Source organism: Salvia hispanica, chromosome 1, assembly GCF_029641045.1.
Source record: "Salvia hispanica isolate PSC_SH4W2 chromosome 1, Shi_PSC_v1, whole genome shotgun sequence".
Lineage (NCBI taxonomy): Eukaryota > Viridiplantae > Streptophyta > Magnoliopsida > Lamiales > Lamiaceae > Salvia > Salvia hispanica.
The window spans coordinates 2,239,167-2,251,123 of record NC_142692.1 but is presented as its reverse complement, the minus strand read 5'-3'; the positions used below and the strand labels follow the sequence as shown (position 1 = coordinate 2,251,123).

At 37.5% G+C, this 11,957-nt stretch overlaps 2 protein-coding genes across 5 annotated transcripts; both read left to right on the top strand.

Moving 5' to 3' along the window:
• Positions 1-1,076: 1,076 nt before the first annotated feature.
• On the top strand, positions 1,077-4,825 carry LOC125224553 (uncharacterized). 4 transcript variants are annotated; one of them, XM_089058910.1, is made up of 7 exons: positions 1,078-1,652; positions 2,426-2,575; positions 2,949-3,044; positions 3,176-3,412; positions 3,517-3,842; positions 4,101-4,564; positions 4,664-4,825. In XM_089058910.1, the coding sequence occupies exons 1-7, from the start codon at positions 1,121-1,123 to the stop codon at positions 4,701-4,703; spliced, it is 1,845 nt and encodes a 614-aa protein (XP_088915036.1). In that variant the 5' UTR covers positions 1,078-1,120; the 3' UTR covers positions 4,704-4,825. The 4 variants fall into 4 exon arrangements, with proteins under 4 accessions (XP_047983930.2, XP_088915036.1, XP_047983931.2 ...); XM_048127974.2 differs by having other exon boundaries at positions 4,101-4,592; XM_048127973.2 differs by having other exon boundaries at positions 1,077-1,652; positions 3,176-3,409; positions 4,101-4,825.
• A 3,452-nt stretch (positions 4,826-8,277) lies between these two features.
• LOC125224472 (uncharacterized) lies at positions 8,278-11,693 on the top strand. Its single transcript, XM_048127876.2, has 7 exons — positions 8,278-8,873; positions 9,265-9,414; positions 9,867-9,917; positions 10,010-10,099; positions 10,166-10,405; positions 10,480-10,802; positions 10,994-11,693. The coding sequence occupies exons 1-7, from the start codon at positions 8,330-8,332 to the stop codon at positions 11,594-11,596; spliced, it is 2,001 nt and encodes a 666-aa protein (XP_047983833.2). The 5' UTR covers positions 8,278-8,329; the 3' UTR covers positions 11,597-11,693.
• The last annotated feature ends 264 nt before the right edge of the window (positions 11,694-11,957 follow it).

The following is an 11,957-nucleotide window of genomic DNA, read 5'->3' as shown; positions in this document are numbered from 1 at the left end:
GCTACACTGGTTTCATATCTTTTATCCAGACTTCCTCTACTCACAACTCACTTTATTACCTAATAAAATGAGACTATTTCTCTACTAACTGTACATACTATAATTTCTAGTAGGAGTAGTATCTAATACTATCTCCATCCACTAGACAAAGTTGTAAATAGCATGAGTTTTAATGCATAACTGGTAAAATAAAAGAAATGAAAAACATAGTGAAAGTAGTGTTAGTGGATTGTGGGGTCTATATTTAGACTGATATGTATGATTGGTTTAAAACTTTCCATTTTTAGACTTAGTTTAATTTTTGTGGATGACCTAAAACGGTAAAACTTGTCTATTGTTTGTGGATGGAGGTAATATTTATTACAATCGTCCCGCAATCTAACGTGCACTATTTTTATGTGAGGAGATATTAGTACATTGTTGTTAGTAGTTCATGTCATCATCTAGTGAGATATACTGAAAATAATATACTCTTTCTGTCCCATAAAAATAAATAAAATTTTCCTTTTTCATCCGCTCCATAAAAATATCTCATTTCCATTTATGGAAAGTTCTCCCAAACTCATTATACATGTACATCAATTTATTTACAACCCACCAGTAAACATTTATAATAATGTGGATCCTTCTATCCACTAACATTATACTCCCTCCGTCCCACAAAGTTTGTCTCATTTCACTTTGTACCATTTTTGGTAGTGGACCCCATATTCCATTAACTCATTCCTATTCACATTTTATTATAAAACTAATATATAAAAGTAGGACCCATATTACATTTCAACTCACTTTATATTACATTTCTTAAAATCCGTGTCTGGTCAAAGTGAGACAATCTTTGTGGGACGGAGGGAATAACATTATTTTAACTATCCTACTATCCACCTATTACTATCATGCAATTTGTAGAAATCTATCTAAAACGCCTACTAATGAATATTGCAGGATGACGTGCCACGTGGCAGCATGAGATTCGTGGTACGTTGTCACTTTAAGAAGGGTTGTCATTTGAATACATCCCTTATAGTATTATCTACTTTTGTTAGAGTTGTCTCCATTATATATTATGTACTGTACTATGTCCTGTAACATGATGAGAAGTTAGCCTTGAATTAGAGCGATGCTTGCTGCAGCTATCTTACGCGATGATCTTAATAAACTGACCACGGATGAGCAATGGGAAGAAGTGGTGGAGAAATACAAGATAAACCCATGGGCTCACACTCTTATTCTCACCAGATCCATGGTCACACCTTTCCACGCAGCCATCTCCAGTTACAATCCTAACAGCCCCAACCCCACCCATCAAAGATCCACCATGGAAATGCTCTCCTTCATGAAGGAATGCGGATCAGCATCCGAGCTGCTGAGGATGCCTGATCTGAGAGGAGACACCCCTCTCCATCTTGCTGCTGCAGTTGGATGGGAGGCCATCTGCAGACAAATAGCTTCAGAGGATCCAAAGCTCATCGAGATCCGCAACAGCAATGGTGAGACTCCTTTGTTCATTTCAGCTCATCACGGCAGCCTTAAAACGTTTGTCGCTCTCCATGGCATCTACAACCATGGCAAGGATAAGGGTGATGAGTCGCTCTGTCGGAGGAAAGATGGAAATACCGTCCTGCATTCTGCCATTTCTGGAGAATTCTTCGGTAAGAATATTTTGGGATAGTTACTGGTACATTTTAAGTTTTGGTTTTAGTTTTAGTTTTAGTTTCAATTGCTAACATCATCCCTCAACCCGTCAAGGTCCATTTCTGATTGGTTGGACCAGGACCAACTTTCTATCGAACTGGCCTAAATTTAAAATCCAGATATATTGTCGGGGCAGTAATTTTTTTCAATTTCAGATATATAGCTGGTTCAGTTAAATTTGGTGACCCGCTCTGATGCAAAGAGGTTCTATCGCCAACCAATTGGTCATACGAATAAAGACCCATAGGACACACACACACACACACACACACACACACACACACATATATATATATATATATATATATATATATAGGAATGTGATCAAATGAAAACTCTAAATATTGTACAAACTCAAAACTATGATCTGGACCATTGAAAAATGTCAACAGATCACAAAAAAGCATCAACAGGAAAATGTCAATAGAATTTCAACGGTAGTCAATAATTGATGCTGTGTTGATACTGTGTTGACACTGTGTTGACATTAAAATCCTGAAATTTTTCACTGTATTGATATTGTATTGAAACTGTGTTGAAACTTTGTTGATGAGTTTTGAGTTTGTACAATATATAAGTTTGCATTTTATCACTACCCTATATATATATATATATATATATATATAGTCTTTACACAAATAATTATTTTTGGTTTAAGTTTCAATTGACAATGTACATATATATGCATGTAGATTTTGATGGTGCTTGATTTGCATTATTCTTGTTGCAGAATTAGCATACTTTATATTGGAGCACTACAAGAATCTACTCAATTATGTTAATGTTGATGGAGAAACTCCTCTTCATATCTTGGCCAGAAAGCCTAACTTGTTCAAAAGCAGTTCACAGCTTAGATTCTATGAATCAATTATATACCGTTGTAAGAAATCCTATTCATCATACTTGGCTTGTCTCTACATTATATAATTGCCACAAGAGCTATAAAGGTGATGATCATCAATGAACTGTATATATACAGGGTTTAAGTTTTTCTCGAGCAAATTAATAATAGGGATGATAACCATTTAAATCACGAAATTTGACCAAACTTCGTGATTTAAATCTTTATCATCCCAAGATAATATAATGTTGGACGATCTAGATACGTAAACAATTTGCACGTTGAACGTGTAGTTTTCTATTGATTACGTATCTAGACCGACGAGATGACGAATAGCAATGAGCTTTATATTGGTAAAGTCTTTGAAAGAGTAAATAATTGAGTACTACTACTTTTCATTTGGTATTTCCAGCTGGCCGTTTAAGATCCAGGAAAGAAAAAAGTGCTTTAACTGATCCAGAAGCACCGTATATGGATCATGGAGTTCGAGGATATGAAAGTTTTTTAGGTAAATATAACTTAAATTTGTATCCTCCCAATAATTACACTACTTGCATTTCGATTCTCAAATTTGCCAAAAGGGTCCTTTCATCTCTTGGAGTTGGTACGTGGTAGTTGAAACAAAACACATTGGTGCAGGATTGTCCACGATAAGAAGGGTTCATAAGATGAGAGTTGGACACTCACATGTGATGCGGATGATGGAGAAAATGATTGAGTTCGAACCGAGTTACAAATACGATAGCAACGGCCAGCGCCCCATCTCTTTCGCAGAAGCATCCGGTGATATTCCGAATCGCCCTCCCAAGGTTGAAGAGCCCCAAACCACAGAAAATTACTCCTACAACATAGATCAGCAGCAGACCATTAATGGTGGTAATTAACTAGATCTTTTAGTTTTATGGATTTATCTCTACATGAGAAAATTATAAGCCATTTATATTGAAACTTCACTTCACTAAATATCTCACCTATTGCAGATGATGAAGTGAAGGGCACCCCACTATTAGAAGCAGCTAAGATGGGAATCCTAGAAATGGTGAAACAGATACTCAAAGAAGTGCCGGTGGCCATCAATGATCGAGACTCGGACGGCAAGAATGTGCTGATGGTAGCAGCGGAGAACAGGCAAATCGCCGTTTTTGATTATCTAATTCATGAGATAAAGCTCCCCGGATTTTTCTTCCATGCCTTAGATTATCAAGGAAACAGCGTCCTTCACAGCGCGGCAATCCTGAGACCTAATCAGACGTGGAGCATTCCCGGTGCTGCTTTGCAGATGCAATGGGAGATCACATGGTTTAAGGTATCAACACATATTTGGCTATATGTTATCTTGTTTAGCCTTGAATATATATGTTGTTTGCCCCAATGCTATATTTCTGTTTTAGGCCTTAATTGTCTTACTGGCCCTAGCCTGTCATCTGTGTGCCTATTTATATAGAAGTAGGACGCATCTGTGTCTCTTTACGTTTTCTATTTGTCTCGATTACACAATTACTCTATTCCGTCACAACAACACGACTAGTCTACTCAGCGGATGACATTTTTTTTTGTAATCCAGCATGTGACGAAATCAGTTCCACAGCAAACTTGCAATAACCAAAATGCAGAGGGGGAGACTCCGAGCCAGATCTTCACAAGAACACATTCAAATCTAGTCAAGTCAGGAAAAGAATGGCTGATAAAAACCTCGGAGTTTTGCACGGTGGTTGCGGCTCTCATCGCCACCGTTGCATTTGCCACGTCGGGGACGGTCCCGGGCGGCTTCCACCAAACCCACGGCTACCCGATTCTCAAGGACGAGCCGGCATTCAAGATTTACTCCATTGCTTCGCTCGCTGCGCTGAGCCTGTCCATCGCCACCCTCGCCTCCTTCTTCTCCATCATGATTTCGAGATTTGAAGAGCGCGATTTTGAGCGAGACCTGCCGAGAAAGCTGCAGATGGGGCTGACTTTTCTGATTCTTTCCAAAGTTGCGATGCTGGTCTCCTTCTACGCGGGGCATAGTTTTATGCTGGTAGACAAGTTGAGGATCTCTGCAACGACGATATATGTAATTGCTTCGTTACCCATTTTGTTATTCGTGATGGCCAACAACATTGATCTTGTTTTGGTTTACTTCAGGATTTTGCTGGGCCGCAGCTACAAGGTGTTCCCTCACTAGCTCATCTTGATTTGATTAAGTGATTCCTTTACTTTTTCTTTTTATAGATAAGCAATGAATTGAATTTGTTTATAAGAGTGGATATTTTAGAATGATAATATTATGGGACATTTAATAGTGAATGGAGGGAGTCGTTGACAAGCATTGATTTGGTAATGTCATGTTATCTCTTGTGTGGAAAAGGAATAAGAAAAACAAATGTTACTCACTACTATAAAAATATACAAATAATTGATACCCTTGTAGTTTTACCTTTTAACATGTAGGCGTGCATTAGGCCAATTATGCATGTTTACACACTTACGACATGTTGGCCTAATGCACGTTCACACAGCACAGTTAGTGTGTCAGTGCATAAGGCTAGTTTTAGCTAATACACACTTGCATGATGTAGAATGTATTGTTTGCATTTCGTGTGATCATAAATCGGGGATGGAATATGCTTTATTATAGTGGCAATAATGGCGCAAAAACATCACGAGTGGCAGCGCACAAAAACGGGAATGGCTTGCAGATACGACGAGTATGGTAAACGATAAGGATTGCAGATGATGAAAAGAGGGCGGGGAAGATAATGGGGGTACGGGGTTGGGTGAGGACATTGGCGGACACAACTACACTCGAGAAAAGACTCCCAACCAGACTAAATAATCACTTTTTTTAATTGTATAATATCATAAAAAAATTTATATTTTTTTGTGAATAGTTGTGCAAAAGCTTCTATCATCACAATCATATTGTCACCTATTTCACCCCCGAGAGTAATGATGTTATTAAGGAATGGTTAAAGTTACAAGTGATCAAAAGAAGTGTTTAAAGACTAAATATATCTAGTTGATTTTTGACAGTTTTAAGGTTTACTAACATTTTGGGTATTCATTTGACAATGATTAAAATCAATTCTATATGTTGTAATAACAAATTTTGGTTTAATTTAAAAGAAAAGATATACGCATTGTATACCGCGTGTAGCAGACGCGCCGCTACTGCTTCATCAGTCATCAGTAACCCTATACGAATTAATCCAGAAGTGTGTTGCTATGATAGAGGGATTTCTTTTGTAAATGTTCCTTACTTGCTATGAGTGAAGCAGCGATTGTGAAGAAATGTTTTGTGCTCGTTCAGTCGTGCTTTAAAAGTTCTTGGTGCTACTGCTTTTAGATTTTTCCACAATTAGAGTAGTTTGTCACCGTTACTGTGGCATCTTGTACCTAAGTAGGCTATATTTGATGTGATTTTATTTGCAGGATATGAAAAACATGCTATGATGGCTTACTTTCTGCTGCAGCCGCTTCAGCAAATAGTGCTTATGGTACTAAATTTTCCTATGTTTGTGTGCTAGTTAGTTCACATTCTTCTCTGGGAGGGGAAACGCTGAAATTTTCTTATAGGTGGTGGTTTATGGGGGCTCTGGCTTGTGTTGTCTTGCTTGGTACTCCCCCCGTTCCATAGTAGTGGAAGTATTTCTTTTCGGTACGGAGATTAAGAAAAAATTGTATTAGGTGAGTTAAGTAAATGGAGAATAAAGTAGGAAATGAAGAAGGTAGAGAGACATAGAGAGGATAAAATAAGAGAGAGTAAAGGAGGAAATGTGTTGACTTTTACTAAAAAAGGAAATGTCTCTACTACCATGGAACGTACCAAAATAGCAAAATGACTCTGTTACTATGAAACAGAGGGATTAGTTTTTATATTTTGGTATTGAGTTCTCAAAGGTCCTACTACAGTTAGATGATGATATAGATTGCTTGATTTTTGTTGGGCTGATATTTGTTTTAAGAAAAAGGGATATATTGGGCTGCATTTTTAATACTGTTTTGGGCTGGGAGTTATTTTCTTTATGGGCTGACAAGAAGAAAAACAAATGAGATAAGATGGACTGGATTGTTTTGATTAATGTTGGAGCTGATTAATCAATTAATTAAATTCTTTGAATAATCTGAATCTGTAATCTGAATAGCAACAAATAATATGAAAAAAATAGCATTGTTCATAGTAATATTCTTTGTGAAAAAAATAGCAAAAAAATATGAAAAATAATATGAAAAAAATAATATGAAAAAAATAGCAAAAAATATGCTATCCGTTTTGACACTCCTACTTAAATTTTAATTTACTTACGATAAATTGAGCTTGCTAAGCAGTCATGACAAAACTCATGTAAGTATATTCTTTACTTGCATTACAGTTCCTTTTTTTTTTTTTTTTTTTTTTTTTTTTGATAAAAAGAGCGCAAACACAACTTGAGTAAAATCACATTTTGGGAAAAGTATAAGCACAAACATTTACTTGCTGGAGGAGAAATCTAAGTAAGAGAATCTAACATAATTCGAACGTCATTCTATGCATGCTTTAATTGCTTATACAACATCTTCCTTCAGTTCCGAAAATAGTTCCTTCTTTTTTTTTTTTTATCATTTTTGTCCATCTACCAAAATTAGTCCACTTCCCATGAAATATTGCATACTTTGTCATTTGACAATGTTCTCCAAAATAGGACACTTATTTGTAGCAATGCTACATTGGTTTCATATTTTATCCAGAGTTCCTCTACTCACAACTCACTTTACCTAAAAAAATGAGACTATTTATCTACCGACTGTACATTCTATAATTTCTATCTAATACTAACTCCGTATACAAAAAATAAACAAAGTTGTAAATAACAAGGGTTTTAATACTCCCCCCATTCCATAATAATGGAGGCAAAACTTTTCGGCACGAAAATTAAGAAAAATTGTGTTAGGTGAGTTAAGTAAAGAAAGAATAAAGTGGAAAATGAGAAAGGTAGAGAAATGAATAGAGAAAAAAGTAAAAGAGAGTAAAGTAGGTGTGTAAAAATATGTTGACTTTTACTAAAAAGGGAAATGACTCTATTACTATAGAACGTACCAAAATGGCAAAATGGATCTATTACTAAGGAATGTAAGGAGTACATAATTAGTATAGTAAAAGTGATGGAAAATGTGATGAAAATAATGTTAGTGGATTGCGGGGTCTATATTTAGAATGATGTGTATGATTAGTATTGGTTTAAACTTTCCATTTTTAGAATTAGTTTAATTTTTGTGAACGGCCCAAAATGGTCAAACTTGTCTAACTTTTGTGGACGGAGGTAGTATTTATTAAAATCGTCCCACAATCTAACGTGCACTATTTTTATGAGAGGAGATGTTAGTACATTGTTGTTAGGAGTTCATGTCATCATCTAATGAGATATACTGAAATAATATACTCTCTCTGTCCTAAAATAAATAAAAATAAGGATGTTTTTCTTTTTCGTCCATTCCATAAAAATATCTCATTTCCATTTACGAAAAGTTCTCCCACACTCATATAAAGTACATCAATTTATTTACAATTTATACCACTAGAGACCCATCATTAAACATTAATAATAACGTGGATACTCCTATTGATTAACACTAATTTAACTACCCTGCCTACTAATGAATATTGCAGGATACGCTCCTAATATTGCGGGATAACGTGCACGAGATTCGTGGTACGTTGTTACTTTAAGAAGGGCTGTCATCTTAATACATCCCTATGTATATATATGTATTTCCTCCGTTGCACGATGAGAAGTTAGTCTTGAATTATGTTAACTCTTTCAAATTAGAGCGATGGAAGAAATGAGTTATGAAGATAACTTACGCAATGATCTGTATAAACTCGCCACGCAGCAGCAATGGGAAGAAGTGATGAGGATATACAAGGAAAACCCAGGGGCTCACATTCTTATGCTCTCCAAATCAACGGTCACAGCTTTCCATATCGCCATCTCCAGTTACAATCCAAACAGCCCCAACCTCACCCATGAAAGATGCACCATGAAAATGTTCTCCTTCATGAAGGAATGGGGACAGGTATCCGAGCTGCTGAGGTTGCCTAATCTGAGAGGTGACACCCTTCTCCATCTTGCCGCTGCAGTTGGATGGGAGGCCATGTGCATACAAATAGCTTCACAGGATCCAGAGCTCATCGAGATCCGCAACAGTAACGGTGAGACTCCATTGTTCATTTCAGCTCAGCACGGCAACCTTCAGACGTTTGTCGCTCTCCATGGCATCTACAACGATGGCAAGGATAAGGTTGATGAGTCGCTCTGTCGGAGGAACTTAGATGGAAATACGGTCCTGCATTCTGCCATTTCTGGAGAATACTTCAGTAAGAATATTTTGAGATAGTTACTATACACTTTAAGTTTTAGTTTCAATTGCTCAACCCTTCAAGGTCCATTTCTGATTGGTTGGACCAGGATCAACTTTCTATCGATCTGGCCTAAATTTAAAATCCAGATGTATTGTTGGGTCAGTAATTTTTTTCAGTTTCAGTTATATAGCTGGTTCACTTAAATTTGGTTCATGGTCGGTGACCTGCACTGATACAATGAGGTTCTATCATAAACCAATTGGTGATACGAGGAAAGACCCATATATATATAGTCTTTACACAAATAATTATTTTTAGTTTAAGTTTCAATTGCCAATGTACATATATATACATACTTGTAGATTTTGATGGTGCTTGATTTGTAGTACTATTATTCTTGCTGCAGGGTTAGCTTACTTTATATTGGGGCACTACAAGAATCTACTCAATTATGTTAATGTTGATGGAGAAACTCCTCTTCATGTCTTGGCCAGAAAGCCTAACTTGTTCAAAAGCAGTTCACAGCTTAGATTCTATGAATCAATTATATACCATTGTAAGAAACCCTATTAATCATACTTGGCTTCTCTCTACATTATATAGCTTAAATTAAATTAATTTTATACCTTCTTTTATTAAAAACATTTTTCCTTTGAGAAATCTCTACCCGTGCATGTGCTATTCGTGAACAATAGTACTCCCTCCGTTCCATAGTAATGGAGGCAAAATTTTTCGGCACGGAGATTAAGAAAAATTGTGTCAGGTGAGTTAAGTAAAGAGAGAATAAAGTGGAAAATGAAAAAGGTAGAGAGATGAAGAGAGAAAAAAATAAGAGAGAGTAAAGTAAATGTGGAAAAATGAGTTGACTTTTACTAAAAAGGGAAATGACTCTATTACTATGGAACAGACAGAAATGGAAAAACGCCCCTATTACTATGGAACGGAGGGAGTATAAAATTTGTTGGATATGTGAAAAATAACAATGTGTTTGTTTACCATTGTCTCCAGGTGGTTGTTCAAGACCCAAGATAAAAAATCTCCCTTCTACTAATGATCAAAGTATGAATTAGTTCCATTGAAAGTTTATTTACAAGAAAATTGGATGAAACTTGTTGTATCTCACATATAAGTGTTTGGACTTGGTGTTTCAGGGAAAGATTATGATTCTTATTCTTCCAATTCCACTACTTGCATTTCGATTCTCAAATTTGCCACAAGGGTCCTTTCATCTCTTGGAGTTGGTAAGTGGTACTAGTAATTTTATAGGAGTTGGTAAGTGGTAGTTGAAACAAAACACATTGGTGCAGGATTGTCAACGATAAGAAAGGTTCAAGAGATGAGAGTTGGACACTCTCATGTGATGCAGATGTTGGACAAAATGATTGAGTTCGAACCGAGTTACAAATACGATAGCAACGGCCAGCGCCCAAGCCATCTCCCAGAAGCATTCGGTGATATTCCGAATCAACCTCCCAATGTTGAAGAGCCCCAAACCACAGAAAATTACTCCTACAACATATACCAGCAGCAGACCATAATTAATGATGGTAATTAAACTGGATCTTTTAGTTTTATGGACATTTAATATTGAAACTTCACTTCACTATCTCACCTATTGCAGATGATGAAGTGAAGGGCACCCCACTATTAGAAGCAGCTAAGATGGGAATCCTAGAAATGGTGAAACAGATACTCAACGCAGTGCCGGTGGCCATCAATGATCGAGACTCGGACGGCAAGAATGTGCTGATGGTAGCAGCGGAGAACAGGCAAATCGCCGTTTTTGATTATCTGATTCAGAGAAAGCTCCCCGAATATGTCTTCCATGACTTAGATTATCAACGAAACAGCGTCCTTCACAGCGCGGCGATCCTGAGACCTGACCAGACATGGAGCATTCCTGGTGCTGCTTTGCAGATGCAATTGGAGATCACATGGTTTAAGGTATCAACACAAATTTGGCTATATGCCGCTATGCTATGTTTCTGTTTTAGGCCTTAATTGCCTTACTGGGCCTAGCTCTTGTCTGTGTGTCTCTTTACGTTTTCTGTTTGTCTCGATTACACAATTTCTCTATTCTGTGACAACAACATGACTAGTCTACACAGCGGATGACATTATATATTGCAATGCAGCATGTGACGAAATCAATTCCACCGCAGACTTGCCGTAACCAAAATGCAGAGGGCGAGACTCCGAGCCAGATCTTCACAAGAACACATTCAAGTCTAGTCAAGTCAGGAAAAGAATGGCTGACAAAAACCTCGGAGTTTTGCACGGTGGTTGCGGCTCTCATCGCCACCGTTGCATTCGCCACGTCAGGGACGGTCCCGGGCGGCTTCCACCAAACCTACGGCTACCCGATTCTCAAGGACGAGCCGGCATTCAAGATTTACTCCATTGCTTCGCTCGCTGCGCTGAGCCTGTCCATCGCCACCCTCTTCTCCTTCTTCTCCATCGTGATTTCGAGATTCGAAGAGCGCGATTTCGAGCGAGACCTGCCGAGAAAGCTGCTGGTGGGGCTGACTTGTCTGATTCTTTCCAAAGCTGCGATGCTGGTCTCCTTCTACGCGGGGCATAGTTTTATACTGGTGGACAAGCTGAGGGTCTCTGCAACGCCGATATATGTGGCTGCTTCGTTACCTATTATGTTGTTCGTGATGGCCAAGAACATTGATCTTGTTTTGGTTTACTACAGGATTTTGATGGGCCGCAGCTACAAGGTGTTCCCTCACTAAGCAATGACTTCTATACCTTTGAATTTGTTTATTACAGTGGTTATTTCAGAATGATAATATTATGGGACATTTAATATTGAATGGAGGGAGCTGTTGACAAGCATTGATTTGGTAATGTCATGTTATCTCGTGTGGAAAAGGAATAAGAAATACAAATATTACTCACTGCTATAAAATGGGGAGCATTAATCTCCTTTTACACCCTTAGATACTATTTCCTTCCTAATATCATCCACAAGATTATAGTAGTGGACGGTCAAGATCAATCTTGGTAAATGGATCCCGACTTGCATTATTTGTCATATGTTGTGCATTATGAGGGTGTATTAGTAATCACACCATAGCTCAGAAACGTTTTAAA

What these genes read in the sequence shown, in the direction of transcription:
- LOC125224553 (XM_089058907.1), top strand. Translation starts at nt 1,121, where the DNA reads ATGCTTGCTGCAGCTATCTTACGCGATGATCTTAATAAACTGACCACG. An exon ending in GCAGCAGACCATTAATGGTG is followed by an intron (nt 3,413 to 3,516) that starts GTAATTAACTAG and finishes CACCTATTGCAG; the next exon opens with ATGATGAAGTGAAGGGCACC. An exon ending in GGGAGATCACATGGTTTAAG is followed by an intron (nt 3,843 to 4,100) that starts GTATCAACACAT and finishes TTTGTAATCCAG; the next exon opens with CATGTGACGAAATCAGTTCC.
- LOC125224472 (XM_048127876.2), top strand. Translation starts at nt 8,330, where the DNA reads ATGGAAGAAATGAGTTATGAAGATAACTTACGCAATGATCTGTATAAA. An exon ending in CCCTTCTACTAATGATCAAA is followed by an intron (nt 9,918 to 10,009) that starts GTATGAATTAGT and finishes TTGGTGTTTCAG; the next exon opens with GGAAAGATTATGATTCTTAT. An exon ending in TGGAGATCACATGGTTTAAG is followed by an intron (nt 10,803 to 10,993) that starts GTATCAACACAA and finishes ATTGCAATGCAG; the next exon opens with CATGTGACGAAATCAATTCC.